The sequence below is a fragment of the Ischnura elegans genome, chromosome 3, assembly GCF_921293095.1.
Source record: "Ischnura elegans chromosome 3, ioIscEleg1.1, whole genome shotgun sequence".
NCBI classification, from domain to species: domain Eukaryota; kingdom Metazoa; phylum Arthropoda; class Insecta; order Odonata; family Coenagrionidae; genus Ischnura; species Ischnura elegans.
In genome coordinates, this window is record NC_060248.1 from 83540857 (window position 1) to 83564016 (window position 23160).

The following is a 23160-nucleotide window of genomic DNA, read 5'->3' on the forward strand; positions in this document are numbered from 1 at the left end:
TTGGATTGATATCAGTAATAGAATAGTGAAAGGATTAATCAAATATCCCTCAGAAAGTCGTAAAAACTCACCATTTTGAACCATTTATCTTAAAATTCTGCAATTTATTATATCGCCCATACCGATTATCCTGGTGGGTATTCCATACCCCCACACACCCCGATATTAGTTGAATCTAAACCCCCTCCCCCCCCCCCAGCCTTAATTCCTAGCTGCTTTCTAAAAGATTATCAGCGCTCAATTTGAAACATTTCTGGAACACACGCGCAATTTTATAATAATGACACTCAAAAATGGCAGGGTTTATGGAGCATTTTTCTAGTCACTCCGGCCTCTTTTCATTCATCCTATCCATAAGTCCTATTAACCTCTGACACCTTTCCTGTTTACCCAGCATTCTTCCTTCGAAAACAATAGTACAGCATGAAATCGTTCCCAGGGAAATATAATAAGTTGATCCATTTTGTTCGATCGAGAGTCAAGCAAACTTTGAGATTAGTCAGTTCTTGATGTGTTACCAGTATACATTGTATAATAATTGTAACTGACTAATATACTATACATTCAGCTGAATTTAAATTTTTTTGAGATAAATATCTTAGAATTTAAACATATAACGATTGAGTATACATATGTCTCCATGGTTTGAGCTTGAAAGCTGATGGAGATATTTGAAGAAAACAGTTGGAAGTATTTCCAATTAGCTATTTAAAAATAACTTTCATTAATGAGAATAAACATATGAAACCTTTTTGATGATACTATCTCAAAAATATAGAACTGGAATACACCATCAGTAATTTGATGCTTAAAAGATATATGCATATCTTTCTAGATACCTAATGGGAAACTACCGTTCATCTGTTAATATCAGGAACAACTTCCAATGGTGACCTTCGATGTCATCGGTTTATCACTCACCCACCTGTTTCATGCAACAGAAACAAACTTCCAAATGAAATGGACGGAATGCGAGCCAAGGTCGGCGATTATAATCAAGCAGGAACAGGTTTTTCATGGATACAGGTTGTATTTTTCTTGTTCACACTTACAAATTAATTTGTTTTCCAATAACGATATACTTAATGGTGTAACCTGGCCATATTAGTTGACTTCAGTTTTATGAGTAATTCTAAAGGGGAGTAATTCTATAATTATACTTGCGATGAGGAGATAAAAATTTTGAATTGGAGTCTTTAGTTCATTTGTTTTTTGTAGCATATACATGGATATAATGTAAAATAAATCGTTAGATTAATCAGTTGGCCTTATAAACATCTTTAGCTTACTCGCCCACGGCTTAGGCTTCAGACGTAACTTTAAGGAAGGTAAACTATAACGTTCGGTTACAATTACCTCGAAGAGCAAATTATGTATTCTTAGACTCTTCCACCGGTAAGCACAACATATTTCGGAAATTCCTGTTTTCAATAACTCATTGGCTTTGACTATCGCCCGGTAATTTCAATAAATTGACAAATTTTTCAGCTCGGACACTCGACATATCAAGAATATGAGAAACATCGGCAAATTGCCAGCTGTGCCGGCAAAAACATGCCAATATTGGAGCGAAACAAGGCAGGAAAAGGCGAAATTTTTTTTTCCAAGCTGTTTCTATAGGCTTAACTTATATTGAGTGCAAAAGTACTGAAAGAATATTGGTTTGATTAATATTTGCTAAAATGATGGCTTACAAGCAATAAAAGCTACGTAATAAAAGATTTTAACAAAAACGCGCTAACGACAAATGAACCGATAAGCATAGTGTATGAGATTTTAATGGAAATGCGTCCATGGAAATCATGGGGAAAAATTGTTTAAATTTGTACCCCTAGAAGCTGTTTCAGGAAAAATCTCTATCTCCTGCGACATAGTCTATAAAAGTATGATTCCTTAGGGGGAGCATTGGGATGGTAGTATTGAGAATAGGGTGCGGGAAAGTCTAACATTTCACTCGGGAGTGTCCGACTTTGATTCACAGGGCAAGATATACAGCCGTAATGAATGAAGTGAAGGGTGCTCGGGAGCTCCACCGGCTAATCTCCGTACTCTATCCTCGGGGCTGAATGCTGATTGTCCTATGTCGGGAAAGCCCATGTTCTTTGATAATGAATTAAGTTTAACTCTTATCAAATAAAATTATCCGTTCTGGAGGAATATTTATACATCAAAATGGATAGGAGCTTAATAGGTTTACGAAAAATCAATCAGCTATATTCCCTAAAATTTAAATTAGTGCTTAAGCTTGCGATGAATAAAGATCGCTATTTTTTCATTGACCAGCGATGTTTAAGTGTCAAATGATGGCGTCAAGCCTTTAAAAATATCAAATCGGCATCCAACCAGACTTGACAAGGAAGCTTGGTTGAATAAACGGATTCGTCCGTGTGCAGCCGCAAAAAGTTAGCTAAGCGGGGAGATTTCAATCACAGGCTACCATAAATTTTAGCATAAGATTTCAAGATACTGGGGGACGATTGAACTTCCCGTGGGGATTAGCGAATGACGAGAGGGGAGGGGCAACACGTTGCACCATCTCTGATCGCAAACGAGATTATCTCAATCCAATGCCAATAAATACAGTTAAACAGTTTTAGTTCGCAAGCAACGAGGATAGTAAGATCCTGCGAGTGTAATAGCCTAGTTGGATACCTACCTGCCCATCTCATATTGAAAAGAGCAGCCGAAACGAAGAAGGTAAGCCAATCTTCGTGGATGAAGGCCCAGCCTCACCTGACACTTGGAGTTCTGTGCATGACGGACCATTAGTAATTCACCAAAAATTTCCGCCAAAGGGGTTTAAATTCGGACCCTCAGGAAGGAGAACAAGCAATATAATATCATACCAACCTGATCCCCGAAGCTGATTTCGATCTGTCCCATTTTTGCGATTTTTTTGTAATAGATACTTTGTAGGGACAGTGATTTTAAGTAATCTTATTCAAATCACGTAGCCGACACAAATGTGCTACCGCTGTACCTCACTGAAGATAAGTGATTTGTTAGTACCTCGTAATTTGAACGCATCGAGAACTAGTTTTTAATGATAATCAATACAATTTTTGCATTTCATTTCCCTGACCTTAATAATTACATAAATGAGGTCTCAAAAAAGAAATCGATTGAACTAGTATTTTAACTAGTAAAAATTGTTTTTTTTCCTGAGCATAGGACCACTTAACAAATAAGATTGCTACTTTGGACAGGAAACTGACAGGACAGAAACCCCCGGCTCTGAAGCTCCGAGTCATAGAGCAAAATCCTAGGTCTAGGAGTCTAATAATGTTACACATACTTTTTAGCGTATCGCGTTAAAGGTTATGGGTTATGTAGTTATAAATCATACATATTTTGTATTTTGAGAATGATAAAAGTATGGGGTCTGGTTGACTCTTTGATTAACATAAAAGGTGTCATCAAAATAAAACTGGGTTGAAAATGATATATTATAACTATTAAAGATTAAAACGAAAATAAATTTCAGGTAAGTTGATAATTCTTCAGATAACATTTTCACAGAGTAATTTGTAACTAGATGAGATGATAGCGCAGCTAGATGAGAACTCCACTGATAATTCAAAACGTATGAAATCATTGTCACAAAAAAATCTAAAAGCCGCAGCTCTGCGGAGCTTATTAATATCCTTTGACCTGAATGAATGAGTGTTGCGTTCCGAGGGCCTCAATCAGGTACACTTACTCCGAGTATTGTACGAGAGCTTGTTGGTTGTTTGCTAAGCAAAGTGCGCATTAATTTATCTCCTTGATAAACAGCTTCCGCCTCACTTCTACCTTGTTTTCACAACGTAATTAGGTCATCTTTGCGGATGATTCGCATGGTGACCAAAGAATTTATACCAAGCTTTCATACGTTGCCTCCTTTCAAATTATGAAGCAGAGAAAATCCAATTCCATCCAAGTTCATTAGGTATGCATAGGAACTAACCACGGCAGTCAAACGCTCTTGGAAACTGCCGATCAAAATTAATAGTCTACACGCGGGTTGCATTTGCCTAGCAGTTTACGGAGAGCCTCATTAATGTTCACAGCAAACAAATTTCAAGAGGGTAATACTCGTGATGCGTTTGATACTTCCCATTCACTCTGCTAGAATGCAGGCTTAAAGCCTTCACGTTCAAAATATATTGGCCTTTACGTAAAAATTAAGAAAATCGGGCGATCGAAATACATTGTTAAATGGGATTCTTTCCCTTCAATTTGATCATGAAGCACCGAAAAATTTTGATTCTTCTTGGCGCCACAATGTCCTGATAAAAAGAGGATAAAATACGTAGAATTGGTTTTATTTTACCATGATTTTTTTCATGATTGAATTAATGCAGATACTGAAATGCAGATACTGAAAGAATTACTGGAAATGTTTGAAATATGTTCGAAAATATTTTTGTTCCTACCCCACCAGCCTTTATACCACTCCTCTTTGATCATAGTCATTCTCAATGATTAAATTTAGCTTTAATCACGTGAATTTACGCTGATTCAAAATCAATTTTGACTCTAAATTTGTTATTCTAATCAATAGAATAGCATGGAATTTTTTTAATCAATGCCAATAACATTTTCAACGGATTGTATTTATAATGAATACATTTAAGAGAATTGCATTTTCTGGAGCTGTTAGCCTTCATTACAGCATTTTCAAGTCAATTCATAGCGTGATATGTTATATGTATGGGCGGTACGGTCAATTCAATTTTAGTTTTTCCTCAACAATTAGTGACTTATCTCTCAAAATACTTTGATTGACTCTTCGCGTAAAATAGATTCGGTGCAGTCGAGCAGAGCAACACAGAATGCGCGATTTGCAATCGGAATAAAGCATGAAGCCAGCGATATTTACTTCATTTTATTGATGGACTTCCAAATTTTCGTCGATTAATGTAAAAAAATGACGCCCTATCAAGTGTATATAGGTCTCTATTGTATCCTATACTATAACATGTTATGCCTTTTCACCGATATTTAATAATATTGCGTTTCTCCTCTTGCCTCTAATTTAGGCAATGTGAAAATTGTAATTTATTTGTTATCTTACCAAATTATCCAACCCATATGGTCGTCATTTCGGAATCGTACCGCAGCATTCAGCACATACATTACTACCCGTTGAAATTCTAGCAGAATTGTCTAGCTCAAAATCTGTTTTCTTCTCGTTATGTCAGTGAAAAACCTATTTTTTTTAATGGAGCTCTTCAGGCCACTGCAACGCTGACGAAACTTCCGTCCGATATAATATGGAAAGACGCGAAGTTAAGCCCAAAAGAGTCACATCTTCACTTGAATCAACCCGCAAACATAAGATTTCATATGGATCACCAAGTATTTTCTCCCTTATTCCATGATTTATTTTATCACTCTATTCCCCTTCATTAACGATTAGGCCCATGATAAATTTTATATTCATTATTATAGCCACAAGAAAGTGGAAGAGAGACCTTAACTGCCGAAAAGGTTAAGGGAAAGAGAAAATAAGTAGAAAAAGACATGTGCTAAGAGAATATGGTATTAGAATAGATGACTGATTGACAACGTTAGCATAATAATTAAATGTCCGACGATATCAGATGAAGATGACAACACTAGGAACTTATGAAAATCTTTAAGGCTGAATGAGGGAGCATTTTTAGACATGATCGCGAATGAAATACAAACGTACGTTTGTAAATCAGTAATGTAAGTAGCCCATTTCAAGAATCTTTTCTTTCCGTATAAGTTCTTTTGTGAAAACTTGAGAAAATTTTTTAAAGTCTTACTCCGAGTGTACGAATATATTTTTAAAAACATATTTTTGCAGAGGTTTTATTTCATTAAAAAATATATTGTTTTGCCGGATTTTATTCTAATTCAAATAGTGGAAATATGCTCACAAATACCATCCTCACGATGAAGAGTCCAAAACCGATAACTTCCACAATACCGCGGCCTCCCCTAATCATCAAGATATTACGCCAGGAAATCGAAAGGATAAATATTAAAGATTCGTAAAATTTCATTATGTTGATCCTATGGCTGAATAGCTGAGAACTCATTTCAATACCGCGTTTGTATTTAACTAAAAAAAATATTTTCATTTGGTGAAACGTTTATTTTTGTGCGAGAATAGTTGAGTACGTACCATGAATACTACTCAGTGGAATATTTAAGAAAGATGTATCCCATATTTTCCATGTAGTACAGACACTTTAAATAAACAACAGTAACCCATACACTCATCCCCGCCATGATTACGTGCAAATCCTCACGTACGCAGTAGAAGTGAATCTCGTCTCACACAACACGTTATCATCTTCACTGCTCAAAGAAATAGGCCACCGTATCTCAGAGGCCAAATATTCTCTCCCACACATTGTTGAAGCCGCTCGTTTCCGTGATCTTTCAAGAGCCATCGGCAGAGACACGGAAGAAAAGTTTTAGGACCTCGTGCACAGACACGTGGATCTCTAACTGACACGGCGATGTGTTACTACGTTTAACAGGCAACTAACTGCGGTTGATAAGAGTTCTCAGCCGTCCGTAAACATTTTCACAGTGATTATTCTGAGATAAGAGATATCAGCTCCACCAATGCAGTAGAAATAGCCGGGAATAATATCTTTCACCATGAAATAATATAATTTAATGTGGAAATAAGGATTTATTATACATATGCATGTGAGAATATGACACTTATAGAGTACCTATTTCTCATCCTGAGGCTGATCATAAAATATATCACAAGAGCATCCCTCTGAACTCGAACACAATTTTAAATTAGAGTTGTCACTCGTTTTGGCCCATGCATTCATTTACATTTTGATCAATTCGATTGAAATTATATTTGATGCTTTTATTAAATTGACTTTCTTTCTCTTGACCTCTATGTTTAATGTTGATTCAGCGTCTTGGAATTTCAAGACCTATACTCCAAGGCACCGAATCAGCGTTGTTTCATTCTTATTCACTCAGGGATTGAACCCGTATTTTTATTCACTCGGCCGAGGTGTGAGGCAAGGCTGTCCTCTGCTCTTTAACGTGTACGCTGAAGAGATGGTAAGGGAAGCGTGGGATGAGTTAGAAGCTGGGATAAAAGTGGGAGGAATGATGTTCAAATCAGTGAGATTCGCGGATGACCAAGCGTTGATCAGCCAGTCAGCGAGGGGGCTTCAGGCTCTAGTGGATGCGTTATACGAACGTTGCGAGGAGTATGGGATGAGGATTAATCACAAGAAAACTAAGGTTATGCGGTTTTGTAAAGCATCACGAGCGAGGAATGTGAGACTCAAGATAAAGATGGGTGGTGAAAAACTTGAGCAGGTTGAGCAATTCAACTATTTAGGCAGTACGTTAGAGGAAAACGGATACAGTAGTAAGGAAATCAGGAAGAGAATAGCATTAGCGAAGGAGGCGTTCATGAACAGGAAGGAGCTTCTGAGAGGTTCGTTGGGTAAGAGTTTAAAAAAAAGGCTGGTGAAGAGTTTGATTTGGAGTGTAGCTCTCTACGGAGCGGAAACGTGGACACTGAGGAAAGAAGACGAGAGAAGATTGGAGGCATTCGAGATGTGGGTATGGAGAAGAATGGAGAGGGTGAAATGGACGGAGAGGAAAAGGAACGACGAAGTGCTGGATATGGTTGGCGAGGAGAGGCAGCTTTAAGATGAGATACGCAGGAGACAGAAGGTATGGATGGAGTTAGTGCTTAGTGGTGAGGGGATGCTGAAAATGGTGTTGGAGGGTAGAATGTTAGGTAAACGAGGGAGGGGAAGGAAAAGAATAGGTTTTTTTTAGATAGATTGAAAGAGAGTAGGCCTTACAGTGAATTAAAGAAGGCAGTGCTGGAAGGAAAGGGAGGCTCCCAGATCGCTTCTCGAATACTCCATGGAAACCTACCTTAATCGGTAGAATACTAATGAATGAATGAATGATTCAATCCGTACGTTGATTCGGACAGATGAGGATAGAGCTCACCCCGGATTAAGCCACAGGCGTGTGGTTCTACGCATTTAGGGGAGGAGGAAGTTCCTTCGCCTGGGCCACCGCGCAAGTCAAGGATTTTTGAATGGAGTGCCCATAGCGATCCACATATACCCATATTTGAACGTAGGACACAAGGGAACTGCATAGAGGAGGCCCGATTCCATCGAAGGCTAATTTCTGTCACTACTTTGGTCACTTTTTAATCGGTTTTCAAAAATGTCCACGGCGCGGTGACGAGTGCAATGCGATCCACTTTTTCCCACTATTTCACAGAATAATGTTTGCAATTTTATTCTAGCATTGAGCGTTTATGAATTGGATAGATCATCTCAACGTGAATATAAATTTCGGTTAAGAACCCTAATTATTCCTCATTTCCCCGTGAAATTAGGATAATTTTGTCCGTCAGCGACGCGAGTGGTGAATTTTAAAACTCATTTAAATGCGCGGTGGTTGACAACACATTTAGAGGCCGAATTGAGGATTGTCTTTTGTAATATTCGTGCCGGGACTCTTCGGTTCTTCTGGTTTATCATGCTTCCCAACTTTGCCCACGCTCCCCTGAATTTTATCCAATACATTAATAAAATACAAAAATAAATTTATCAGCATCCACGAAATCAGGATCCATGGTCAAATATTAGACTGTGAAGGTTACAATAGATTCCCAATAGCTACCAGATAGAAAGCATAGAAACCAAGGGTATGCCAAAAATAATATTTCACAAGTATTCCTTGGATTAGCACAGTTACAAAAATGGCTTGAAAAACGTGCATTGTTACCTCTTGGACATAATGCTATTGAAAAACAAAAGATCCATCCCAAAAGATTTTATTGCAAAATATGGATAGGAAGTCACTTTTGACGATTTAGCGCGGTTTTTTCGATATTTAAAACGAAATAACCCCTGTTATTATCTAATGCTGGCTCTGATTGCCGTCAAGATGATAGCTCGCCTTCTTTAAAATTAGACCAGTCAATAATTTAAAAATGTATGCTTTGGAATATTGAAAAAAATAGTCAAATGAAATCTTAAGTCATGAGAACACTGAAAAATTGAGAGAGAGCACAGAATACCAAGATTAGAATAAAGAAAGACCAAATTTTATGTTTGAACTATTTAAAAATTGTGTTTGAAAAATTGCAACTAGAAAAGTAACCCGAAATAAGGTGAAGATGGATGGAAACGTATATGTGTATCTCAGAAAGGCAGGAGGGAAGAGAAATTAAGATACATCAACAGAAAATTGCAGACTATAGGTGATAGAATAAATACTTCAATAAAAGAATGGTAACATATCGAATAATAAAATTCAAATAATTTAATAGCATCACTAAAATTAAATATAAAGTTTAATAAACTATAATTTAAGTATAACGATTTCACCTATATGTACCAGTAGTATTGACACATTTGCCCCAGCTCTGATCCATTTCTCCTAAAAAGTACCAATTCTCTTTGCATCAGATAAAAATATCTCGTCATGCTCTCAGGGATATGTATCACAGCATCACAACAAAATGTTCTACCTTTTGCAAATCAAATCAATCCCTAAACTATAATCTAACAAAGTCATTCCTAGGTTATCCATTTATGTTATCGTCTGAGGAGACAATAGAAGATGTCAGCATCAAACAAATATTGAGCTAATCCCATTCTATTAATGAAATTCGCGGAACGGTCTCCAGCTCAATGCAGATATATAAACAATGCTCATTCTATAATAAACCATGTATATTCTTTATCTCAACCACCGTTATTTACCAGAATTGGACGAATATGAATCCTTGGGCTGGAAAATTTTCCATGCTGATGCGTTGTGTTCTTTCATACAGTTTCATAGGCGGATCTAGGGGGGTGGCACGGGGGCACGTGCTCACCTCAAACCCTTAAAAAATATACAAGATTTTTAATACAGTCCCATTATCATTGCATTCGTTTTGTATTACGAGGTATCCTTGTGCCGCCTCAGAATAAAATCCTGGATACGGCCTTGCTTGTGCCCCCCCCCCCACCCAGAAAGAAATCCTGGATCCGCCCCTGCACAGTTTTGTAAATATTTAAGTTTTCCGGGGATCTCTTAGCAAACAAATCTTCTCTACCAATGGTTCTATTCTATTTTCGTAATGTTTTTTTCTGATATCTTTAAAATATAAAACATACAAGGTCTTTATTCACCTAGCCTATTTTTAAACGTTTATAATCATAACTGGTTTCTCCCTAAAATAATTTGGGAAATTGATTATCACATTGCCGATATCACTATTATATTGAACTGACCTTAGCCGTAGATACGTCATTCAGAAACATTGGGATTTCCTTTTAGCCGCCTCTCCGGTTTTAACTCGGCATCACGGCTTCGATAAAATGCGTACGTTTAAAACTGCTGAACCCATTGCGTAAAGGCAGATAACACAATGCAAACCATCGGAGAAATTTGTGAGGATTAAAGACTCGTTATCAAAAATCGATAATGACCTCATGGGAAATCTTTGAAGTTTCTTTTCCTTGGACAATTGGCTTTATTATCGATTTTATCTGATAATCATATCGGTATATCACTCTCTTTTGACGTAAGTTCTTGATAACCTTGAATAAAATTTTTCCCATTATAGCTTGTGCTTTCATAGTTTTCGGTACAACTCCGCTATGCCAAGGGCTTTTGCCCTTAACATAATATGTGTTAAACGTATTTCGATGTCATCAACCTTCTCTTAGACTGAAGAGGATTGGATTAGCAGTATTTCGTCAGCGTCCAACTTCATTATCAGCAATCATAATAAAAAGAGTGTATTCCCTGACGATCAGCACTTTTCTTATCTGCATGCTTTCCGTTTATTTTCTTATCTTTACTCCTATTTTACACCTAGTAAACAGCGGTCAATATTTTATTCCTGAATTTATCGACGATGAATACTAAATTTTCGTCGGACTTAAATTAGTGCTCAGAATGAATCCACATTTCAAGGGAATTATATCCTTGAAGGCTTCTCTTGGACTATATATCAGGGGAAAGTCTCACAGCTGTCAACATTTCGAGTATCGAATAGGCACTGAATCTCATAGAAAATTGCAGAAAACTTTGCAATGATGATAGGCAGGGCTGGGCAATATACAGACCTTGGAATATTTTAAATTCACTATACCGCTCCAAATGTATTTGAAACGCAAAATACGAAATACATTAGACTTGGGTATTCGAAAAACAAACAACAAAATAGATTTTATATGCCTTTTAAAATAAAAATACATTTTTATTGATACTAAGAGATCTTTAAAAATATAACCGGCCTCAGCCATTATATTTAGCCGTTATGGATTGTTGCAAACATGAAGAAATCGATTCCAATGATAACACAAATAAATTAATAACGGTTTAAATAAACGAAATAAATAAGTAAAGATTTTAAAACATGGGGACACAGAAAAAGGGGCTTTCACAATTTTTTTCCAGCCGTTTCGGTGGGATAGCCCACTATTTCCCAGTGATAGAATGGACTGCTGCTGTCTTCTCTCTACGTATTCTTCAGCAAATTAGGGGGGAATTGGAGGGGTGGGTAGAGATGAGGGGGAAAGGTGATGGGATGATTCTATCAGATCAGAATGCTGAAAGGATTATTCCAGCAGATTAAGCGAGGTATGCCATAAAATAGCTTGCTCTAACAATAAGAGGGCCCCCAGTTCCCTAGAGGTGTTAAAGAATGAGTCCTCAGGGAAGGATTTTTGCTTCCTGAAGGCGGCCGAGGTCACCGTCTTTGGTGCTCAGTCGGCAAAGGGAATAAGCACCCTTACCAATAGACGGAAAAAAATGATCGTGTGATTCTGGATTTTTTACGAGAAATACAGAATGGAGGAAAATTTTGGATGGAATTGGTAAATCTATATATTTTCTACGCGACTTGGCTATCTATATCTGCTCTTTCATGACTCTGAAGTAGCAACTTAGCCCTGAGGACAAAATCCTTTGACTATCGAGTTCATTCATTCAGTTACTCATAAAGTAATATCCGAATCATAATTTTACAGAGATGTTGTTAGAGCTACTTAAAAAGTATTTTACAAATGTATTTTTTAGTTTAGAATGGGAAAAATACCAAAAATATGTATTTGAAATACAAAATACAAGATACATTCGGGCCGTGTATTTCAGATACCAAATAAAAATTACAAATTGATTTCAAATGCGTATTTTAAAATATGTAATTTTATTTAAAATACTGTCCAGCCATGAACATAGATGACTACGTACGTGGGTATCAATGGGAATTTTTTCTACGAGTAGATTTTAAGAAGCCGTCCCATATTCGATTCCGGTCAATTCACTCAGCAATCCCGAAAGTTGAATGATAAGTAAGGGTAAAGCTAATTCCGAAATAATTGTAATCCACTGAGGAGTACATTTTAATAATTCAGATCATCTTCCGTTAATATGAATGCCCTTTTAGAGCCTGCATTGATTAAATATGATGATTATTTATCTATATTTATACGCTATAAAACAGGATGTCTGTTTGTCCCCTATGCGTTTTCATATGGCTGCACCGATTGCGACCAAAGTTAGAACATTGGTGCATCTCATGCTCACGGAGCCCTTAGTGCTACTTTCGGTGGCATCCGACGCGTCCTTTGAATCGTTTTCTCATTACCAAACCCTGCAAGTGCGATCAGCGCCACCAAGCACCCATTCCCCGCCCTCTGCTTACTCTCCCACCATCCAATAAGATCCTCATTCACTCTGCCCTGTTTGCATACCTTTGTGTGCGCTGTGTGCGAGGTGAAGGCCGATTTGGCGACCTCCAGTTCTAATACTGCCTTTTCTCGCAACTTCATCGTTCATTGGCAAATGGCCCACGAATAACCTCGCTGTTGGTTTAATCGTGCATTCCCACAAATCGTGTTTCTTCCAACGTTATTTCACATTTTCCCATTGAGAGGTCAATATGACCTCGAATTCCAAGTTCTAAGCTTCCCTTCTCTGGGTACCATCCATCCCAGGCAACGCCGGGTCGCAGGCTAGTTTCTAATATATCCTGACAGACAAGCATCCCAATCTCCAAATGATACACGAAGATTTGAAAAGGCTACCGACAAATGCTTTAAGGGACATTCCACGTCAGCTACGGCTGGAGTTGACCCTTGACCTTTCATATATCGATGACAATCGGTAGAAACATTTGTATCCCCCAATAAAACGTGCAATTTGAAGGGATTTATGAGTGAAAAATATAACTGAATGATGGTTATTTTAAAATTGCAAAATTTGCGAACGGGAAATTTTCGGTGCCACACTTCACGGAACATTTTCGGATGCGTGATGACTTACTTTACGCTACCTTGAAAAACTCTAAAATGTAACTAAAATATTGTTCTTCTATCTAATTTCTTATGTACACCATTTTTAAGCAATGAAATGTACTCGAACAAATGTCATTTTAAAATTTTGCCATTTTGCCGATAGTAATTTGTTCCTCTAAGATCGTTACATAAAAATGGCGAGGGTATTTTTCCAGATTAGAGGGAAGAAATTATTATATTGATAAACAGATAAAATGTAAAGGTATATATTTTATTAGAATTGATTTATGATTGATGAGATAGGCCTTTGTACCGTTTTTAGAATTGATAAGTTATTATTAATCAACAAATTTCAGGAAAGAAGCCAAAGGAGCTAAGACGAAGATAGATCTACAATAAACCGGGGGACATCAGTGCCCTGACTGTCCACATCTTGAGCATCGGAGCAGATCGCAGGATTCGTATCCAAGATGACTGTGTCGGTTTGCGGTAACTGCTCCTTTGCAGACACCTCCTACCTGGCCAACACGTGCGGACCCAACTTCGTCACGTTCATGACCGCGGTGGAGGTGCTGCTCACTGCGAGGTGTGACTTCAACGAGGCGTGCAGCCGCCTCGGCCAGGAAAACCTCTCCACGATGGAGGACGAGTACGACTTCATCGTGGTTGGTGCCGGAGTGGCGGGTCCCGTGGTCGCCGGGAGGCTCTCGGAGCCGCGGCCCGGAGGTGCGAAGCCGTGGTCGGTGCTTCTGCTGGAGGCGGGTCCGGAGGAACCAACCATTTCGTCCGTGCCCGCGTTCTGTTTTGCCGCCCGCGGTACGTCATTAGACTGGAACTTCTACAGCGACGAGGAGAACGCCTGCTTCTCGACGAACAACAAGTGCTGGTGGCCGAGGGGCAAGATGGTGGGAGGAACGGGAGCGATGACGGTGGGTGGCTTATGGAATCCCTAACGGAATTGAATGGAAATATAAAATAGAAAGACCCATTGGAAATCCCCGCAATGAATAGGAGATATTGCTCAAAGAATTTCTCATCGGCTATCAATAGGACTAGATTTAATGAAAATCAAGTGCGAAGTGCGAAATCAAGCGTTTTTACTACAGTTACATTGCTGTTTAGAATGATGTGATGTAGGTAAATCGCTGGTGTATCCTCCAGAAACCGGGACTGGGGACACATCTCTCCCGTTAACCCTATCTAACTCAGAACTGCTTCTGAGAGAAATTAAATTTCAAGACTTTTCATTTGAAATATATGAAAATATTAAATCATAATTAGCGAAGCTACCACAATAATTATGATTGAGTTTAATATTTTCGTATATTTCAAGCGAAAAGTCTTGAAATTTAATTTCCAGTACGTATTTCGCCATTAAAATTTGCAGCGCAAAAGAACACGTAGTTAAAATCTTTCCAGAATAGAGCTGAAATTGTATATTTTTGATGATACTTAGAAGTAACATTGGGTTATAATGGGTTAAAACAGAGTAATTCCTGGATGCCAAAGGTGTCCACACTCTCAATGTTGAGGGGTGTATAGACCCCTCCCGTAAGGCAACTTTCCCCCTCTATTGGCACATGGTATGCCTTTTTAAAATCCTCCAAATTTTATTTATTCCCCCAAATTTTTTTTCTACGGCGTAGTTGGCGCCATATATCTCCTGTCCTGCGGGTGGCCCCACCATACGTATTACTTGCTTAAAACTTACAGCAACATTATTAAATTTTCGGTGCATGTGAGTGTACCCTTTACAACGGTACCTTTTATCTCAAATATGAAAATTTATCCTTATTATTTCCTCAGTGTTATGATTTTCATACCTGAGATATCATTATGCATGCATTGAAAAGGGTCTATTCTATGTATTTAAAAATATTCAATATGGTTGCGAAAGTTTTTAATAAATAATACGTCAAGAAATGAGAATGGTCGAGTGGGAGAGATTCCTTTCATGAGTCGACGGATTTTTTCCTTCTACTTTCGGAAAGGTTTTGGGCGCTGGGAAGTAGTAGGATAAGGTGGTCTTGGCGTGAAAAACACGGCACTGGAAAACTCCCCATGAATAGGAGGTATGGCTCTAAGAATTTCTCATAGGCTATCCAAACTAAATTTAATGAAAATCAAGAGGGAAGCGTTTTTACTAGTTTCATTGCACTTTCGAATGATGAAGTGTAGGTAAATCGCTGGCTAAGTGCGATTTTTACTGTCTCGCTCCAATTGAATTGATTATAATAATACATGTTTATAATGTATTCAAAGCCTACGAGGGGGCCTAATAAATGACAGACTCTTGGTAGTTGCATCAAACTTGATACATAGTTGCTTTTAACCATTGCATCAATCAAATGTTTCAAAAGAACACTGCAAAAACGATAATAATCTGGTTGACGCCTTGATAGATACCACCACGCATTTCATATGTGATTTTAAGAAAGCATGATACTAAGGATGATGCACCTTATAAACGTGCCATTTCCGACGATTGCCAGAAGAAAATTTCTGAAATTATGCACAGAGCTCATGAAATTTACTCACACACAAATATTAAGACTATTATTATTATGTGTTATATGTTAAAAAAAGTCCTTGAGTGGCAACGGCAGAAAGAATATGCGTTCACAACGAAGGCTGGATTTTCATACAAGCTGAATAGGCAAGAACAAGTCCTTCAGGATACCTCATTCTCTCCAACCATAAATCCACCTCCCAGATTTTTCCTTCTACTCCATGGATCACTTATATGAGACCAGTGGCGCAGAGAGGGGGGGGGGGGGGGTTTGGGGGATAAAACCCACCCCAGAGCTCATAGAAATTTTTAAGTTAAATCTATTTTACTTAATTGGATTAATATTGCTTATAGAATGGTGTGAGGATTAATAAAATATCCTCAGAAGGACGTAGAAATCACCATTTTGAACCATTTATCTTAATTTTTTTCTGGCGGAAGGCCTCCACACCTCCCGCTTACCCTGGCGGGTATGCAATACCTCAAGTATTAGTTGCTCATGAAATCCCCCCCTAGCCTTAATTCCTGGCTGCACCCCTGTATGAGACCACCTAACCTAAGTACCATCTTGAAAGCCACCCACTCTCATCAAAAATTGCAGTCAGTCACCACTAACCGTGCAACCATTCCAGATGTAAAACCTGCAAGATTTTCTCTCCACCCCCAGCCTCTTTCCTTCCCAAACTTAAATACCTCCCGATATTTCCCTCTTCCTCCTGTAGTTCAACCAATATCATTTACCTCCTTCATTGCAACTTCTGCCCCGCTTTCTATGCAGGCCAATGCACCACCCCCCTCAACCTTAGAATAAATAATCACCTGCTGTCCATCATCCCCCTGCGCATCTCTCCCAGTCCCCACACATTCTTTGTCTAACGACTCCCTCTTCCATGAATGCTTCAAATTATCAGTTATAGCCTCCCTCCCCTCCACTGACTCCATCCTCAATCTCCATACCCTCAAATTGGCGTGCATTTGGAATTTGCAAGCCAATAGCTTCCCCTCCCTCATACACCTCTCCCTCCTCCCCCTTTTTCCTTGTCCAATGCACTCCTTTCCTCCCCATTCTGTCTTAGGCTGAGGAAGAAGTCAATGTTTCAAAAGCTTCAAGTTTTATTTTCCGTGTGAGTGTTTCTTTTTGTGTGTCTATGTTTAGTGATAGTGACTCATTTAAATCCAGCCCTGAACACAACCTAATTCTGAAAACAAGAGCCAATTGAGGATTCATTTTTAGGCTGCTAATACCTGAGATTATCACAATGTTATATTAATTTGTTAGCCAGAGCTCATTAAGTGTGGAGCGGGGAAGTGTTTAATGGCAATTATGACCAATGAGATCAATTGTGTTTCTGGTCGATTAGAAAAACAATTGTAAACCCTTCATCAAGATTTTTTACCCATAATATTTCATGCTCTAGAATCCTAGTATGAGCCATAAAATAATAAGTATATCTATAAATATGCTACATATTTCATAAAAACTTACACAAAGTCAATTCAGAGACTGGTTAATGTAGATGTAATTAGATAGTACACTTTTATTGCACTAAACAATAAAATGTTCCATGTAAGTACAAATAAGTAACGTGACAGTTAACCTAAAATACATATGTATTCTCTACTTAGGGAATGATGTACACTCGTGGCAGTAGCAATATATACGATGAATGGGCAAAGGCTGGTAATACAGGATGGAGTTATGAAGATGTGCTACCTTATTTCAAGAAGTCAGAGAATTTTGCTGATCCCAGCATCGGTGATGAAGGATATCATGGATTTGACGGCCCAATGATTGTGAGACGATTTCCTCACAGGCCAAAATTTGCTGATGACCTTGTCAAGGCAGGGGTAAGTTAAAAATAACCAATGCAATTATTCCTCAAACTATCTTCTCATGGAACATCTGGTTATCATACACCAGAGAATAAATAATGAAAACATCTCCTGTCACCAGTTGCAATTCTTACCTAATATTGAAAAAATGCAAATAAGAAATTGATAAGCTATGATACTAGCATCTTCACCTTTTTTTCACGGTAGATCCCTAAATGAAGTGTTTACCTTCTAATTCATTGATAATGCAGTAATTTTGAAGAAAAGTAATTTGATTATACAAGGACAGAAAAAGGAAATGGGATATAAGTATACATTACAGAAATATATTTTATAAAAATAAAACAAAGGAATATATAGACCATTTTCTAATGAAGATCTAAGCTTCTCTAACGTACCAATAGCATACTCCACCCAAGTACTCCTCATGTAATTTAATCCACAGCCATTTATGTTTCAAATATGGAATGATTCTCCATCACCAGGGCAGAAAGGTCATTTCTCATATTCATTCTTTAGGCCCTGAGAATAACTGACAATTTGAAACATCACAAGTGATGGGAGAAGTTATGAAGTGAAGAACCCAAATGATCAAAATTACTCAGTGTGAAATTATCTCTCCCCTAAATCTATACAAAGAAGTTATTTATTTCGTTGAAGCTAATTATTGGAAAATAATCCATACTAAGACATTGAGAATCATAAGATAAAGGTGATATACCGCACCCCATACTTTCAAGTAAATGTATGCACATTACAAATGAATAAATTTTACCCAGAGGACATGAAGCTATTTATTTAGCACCAAACTTTTGGTGTTTACCCTTAAGACCTGGAATCCTTGGAAGTCAACCAACAAAATTTACACCTTGATTCATCTCGTAGAAAGGAAAAAACACCTAACCTCCTTGCAGAGGCTATTGCAGGCAATTTAAGATTGAACAGAGAGCTATTTCAATATGTGAAGTTATGTAGCTCATTTGGGCATACAATAGTTTCACAGACATTTCAGTAGGCATCTGCAGGATGCTCTCAAGACATCTCCCAATACCTGCTGGAATTCCGATGAAAGAAAGGTGCCCTAAAGATGCCCGCTTAATCCGGGTAACTCTATTGCATGTGCAAATTAACAACCAACAACGTGTAAACCCCAAATACCACTCTGTTGAATCTTCAACCTGCTATGAAAACCTCCTGCATAAGGAAAGATGTTTTTTTTTTAAACAGCGGTGGATTCAGAAAATATTTTTTGGAGACAGTTCCAGGTAACGTAGGAAATGGAGTGGATACCGAATTAAGTGCTAGGTGAATATTTCTATGTCCCCTAGATAAAAATAATTATGTATGCTCAAAAGAATGTTTCTTAGATTGGATTTGGCACACCATCTTAAGATGATTCTTGGCATCTAAATGCAGTATTTTTTCAATAATTAGCATTTGTAAAAATTTTTTTTACCTTGAATTTGTGAGAGGAGTAATTTCACCTTTCTTCCCTCCTGTATTTCTCTCCATACGGATGTTGGACCAAATACATATGTTATCTGGACATTTATCCAAGGTACCAAGGGTCATGTCGAATGTCTTGTAAATATATCAACCATCTTATTGACAACCCATTGGAGTGGAATATGCAAGCATTCCCACTGATGTTTTTAGGAAATTTGCTAGTGCTCCTTTTTTAGTTATTTCTGGTACATATTTTTATTAACACACCTAGATTTTTCCCAACGTTGAATTTGGGATTCAATACCATTGAAGTGTTGGGGATGAATATTATTTTAATGCAGGAATAAATAATTAGATTCCTATCTGAAAGGAGTGTGGGTTAAAGGAGTGAATACTGAATTAGGTGCTAAATGAAGAGAAAATTTTGTCTACACAAATGAACAAACAGGTTGGAAACCCCTAAAACCACTTTGCTGTAACACCTCACCTATCTTTTATCACCGTCAGGCTGAGATGGGCTTCAATTCTGGGGACTTCAGCGGCAAGAATTTGACCAACTTTGGCGTTGCCCCTGTGATGGCAGACGCCCATGCACTTCGGGCTTCCACACCGAGGGCCTTCCTTCGGCCACACGTGGCTGACCGGCCTAACCTGAGGTTGGAGACAGGGGTCCAGGTGAGCCGGGTCCTGATTGATGAGTCCTTGGGCCGTGCCACTGGTGTAGGCTACATCCGCAATGGCAAGGAGTACATGGTGAGGGTGAGGAAGGAGGTCATCTTGTCTGCAGGCACCATCGGTACTGCCCAGATCCTCATGCACTCTGGGATTGGGCCCAAGGAAGAACTTGAGTACATCGGGCAGCAGGTTATTTTTGATGTGCCTGGCGTTGGGAAGAACCTTCATAACCATGTCTCTGCTGGTGTGCCTTTCACTATTGACGACGATGATTACCAGACACTCACCAACGACTCAATAAAAGAGTTCTTGGAGTCAAGGAAAGGACCCATGGCGAGTACAGCAATCACTCAGGTGACAGCATTCCTCGAGTCTATCCACTCCAAGCAGGGGGTTCCTGACATTCAGGTAAGTAGTGAAACCAGTATTGACTCATTGAGTGTGTCGATTACAAGGGATATTTAGTCATTTCCAAGGCACATATCTTAGGGAAAAGGCCATGGCCGGGAAAAATTTTCAGGGGGAGGTCTTTCCCAATGGTGATGATGACACTTAAGACCATATCTCCGGAGCATAATGGCTGGGGTTTAAACCACCAGACCACCCCCACTCACTATGACCCTGCTTGGGTATGCTTTCATTTTATGGCTTCATATGTATTCATTTCTCATTCACTCAGGTTTTCAAACTAAAATTAGGTTGCAGAGGTGATGGTAGTTAGGCCTGAAATGAGAGCAATAATATGTTTGCCTCAGGGATGAGACCCAATTGGCCAATTGGAGCCAGGTCTGGTTTGAGCCATCCGTATTAAATATATTCTTCTACTTGAAGAACAAATGCGCAAATGAGCTATGATGAAAAGACAAACATGGAGATGATGGATAAAATTGTTGGATAAAAAGAGGAGTCTGGTCATTTCAACCAAACTAGCCCCCAGTCTGCCACTTCCTTGGTGGGCAAGAAAGTCTCCCAACTGATAAATGAAAAAAGTTTGTTATTTGCTGATCTTTACTACTACATAAAAATGTAATTTCTACTTGGTGGAAGAATAGATAGGTAAAAAAATGGACATCAAATTACATCTCTTGGACTGTACATACCCCTCAATAAAAATTCCTGAAAATTTAGGTTTCAAAAGAGAGATTTAACATTTTATGGACAATTTTCTTTCATTTTAATTTCGTCATCACTGGTCAAAAATCCCAAGATTGGTTTGATGCAGCTCTCCACTCAGCTCTCATCTTAGCTCTCTTATCAGCTTATATTTTTATACCTATGCTTTTCTTCCATTTTAAATCCAACATTGTTATTTCTGTATAACTAATCTGAGGCCATATTTTGCTGTTCTCCAAATTACCCTGTCTTTTTTAAGACTAGATTGCTTGGAACGTAGGTTTTCGCATCGTTGCTAACGGCTTTTGGGAGCATCTGCGTGTTGCGCTTTGTTTTGCGAGCTTTAGCGTCCATTAACAGGGGACATCATCAGGCGTTGAATGAAAATTTGGAAAAGGTTGTCAATTAACATACTCATCCACCCTCCCCCATCCACCGAAGTAGTGGGGGAGGAGGATGATGCTGACGTCAGCAGAACTCTCATCCCTGTCCTTGAGCGGCGAGCGGACTCTTCCCCATAGCTAGTCCCCATTTACTCTTCGGGAAGATCCTTTTCCAGGTCTGGCTGAGTTTAATGCCGTCAACTTGGTTAAAATCCTGGGGGCATTTCTCAATTTCAATAGCCTCCCGAATTAGTCGCCTATGATAAAATTTCTCTTGGGCTGACACCTGCATCTCGTCGATTAAAATTTGATCCCCATCTCCCGAGTAAGCATGCTCCGCTACAGCCAACTTCTCCATGTCACGATGTAATATCGCTTGTTTGTGTTCTTTAATACGGGAAGTCACGGAATGCCCTGTCTGCCCGGGACCTTTTTAAGATTAATATTCACAGGAAGACCTTCAAATTTTGTATCAAAATTTCTGATATGGATTATATCTTTCTGAGATTTTAATACATATCTGTGATCTTTTCCCATTCCAGGTATTCTTCGATGGATTCGATGCAAATTGTTCTGCAACAGGTGATGCAAAGGAATGTGTTAATGGCCAACCTGGCCCCTGTCCAGGTCACAGGAGGCGTATTGTTGCACGACCGACCCTGGTATATCCTTACAGCAGGGGACACCTCATGATCAAGGACACAAACCCGCTGACACCTCCCTTCATGAGTGCTGGCTATTTCTCAGATGATAGGGACATGCCAGCCCTCATCAATGGGATGATGCAGATAGCAGAGAGACTGCCGGCGACCACAGCAATGAAGAATTGGGGCATGGAACTGGACAAGACACCATCTCCAGGCTGTGAGGACAAAGAGTTTGGAACGTACGAGTACTGGGAGTGCACGGCCAGGAGAGATACAGGGCCAGAGAACCACCAGTCAGGAACAGCAAAAATGGGTGCAGACGATGACAAGGATGCCGTGGTTGACTCACAGTTGAGGGTGCGAGTGCTGCCAAATCTTCGTGTGGCAGATGCCTCCATCTTCCCCCAGGTGCCAAATGGCAACCCCATACCAGCTGTTATTATGGTCGCAGAGAGGTGTGCAGATTTCATCAAGCAGGCATATCCCAATTAGGAAATTTTAAGTTTCCTAGCAAAAAGTCCAAATAAAAGCTAGCAGTAGGCACAAACAATCAGATGATGTTTAGGACCTTTTCTCACCATTGAACCCATCTCAGGCCATAGAGAAAAATATGACTTCTACATTCACCACCACCTTGTTGATTGGTAAATAAAAGCTGATACCTGAGATAAACAAGAGCGCCTTCAAGCATACAAAATTATATATCAATTTCAGAACAATGATTGACTATATACTGATTTTTACTTTCAAATCGGCTCCAGTTTGCTATCAAAGAGTTTTTGTGTTTCACTGAATTATTTTCAAGAAAGCATTCCTAAATTGGGTACAAGTGAAAATATTTTCATTATGATATCATAATTTGTCAATAATTATAAAGTAAGGGAAAACTGTCAACTTGGATTATTACTCAAAATCTGAATTGATACACATTGGTGTATGCTTTGATAAAATTCAAGAATATAGTTGTAAGAGGAAATTTGGATTGATGGAAGATGAAAAACAGACAAGGAGTAAAATGAAAAAAATATGAAAGAAGAAATCAGATAGATGGAAGGTTGATAAACCTTTGCAACATAGGAAGGGATTGGTGGAGTTGGCCCTGTGTCTCAACCAAATATTTGTGAGGATTAGCTTTACAAAATTTTTGTAGGGCTTAATTTAAAAAAAATAAGAAATAGTACAGAGAAAATTAAAGCAATAATACAATAACAGTTGATATGTAATGCTGTAAATAGGATTTTAATTTTGGGGGTGATGAACCTGGAAGGAGACACCATTGAGGA

The 23160-nt window shown here is 38.6% G+C and overlaps 1 protein-coding gene across 1 annotated transcript; it reads left to right on the top strand.

The window, feature by feature from the left end:
* The first annotated feature begins 2579 nt into the window (after window positions 1-2579).
* On the top strand, window positions 2580-22861 carry LOC124156084 (glucose dehydrogenase [FAD, quinone]-like). Its single transcript, XM_046530400.1, has 5 exons — window positions 2580-2697; window positions 13628-14200; window positions 17407-17628; window positions 19567-20142; window positions 21773-22861. The coding sequence occupies exons 2-5, from the start codon at window positions 13742-13744 to the stop codon at window positions 22367-22369; spliced, it is 1854 nt and encodes a 617-aa protein (XP_046386356.1). The 5' UTR covers window positions 2580-2697; window positions 13628-13741; the 3' UTR covers window positions 22370-22861.
* The last annotated feature ends 299 nt before the right edge of the window (window positions 22862-23160 follow it).

Bases quoted from the DNA above. Each gene is read 5' to 3' on its own strand.
- LOC124156084 (XM_046530400.1), top strand. From the start codon at position 13,742: ATGACTGTGTCGGTTTGCGGTAACTGCTCCTTTGCAGACACCTCCTAC. The intron at 17,629-19,566 runs GTAAGTTAAAAA...TATCACCGTCAG, and splicing joins ATGACCTTGTCAAGGCAGGG to GCTGAGATGGGCTTCAATTC. The intron at 20,143-21,772 runs GTAAGTAGTGAA...TTCCCATTCCAG, and splicing joins AGGGGGTTCCTGACATTCAG to GTATTCTTCGATGGATTCGA.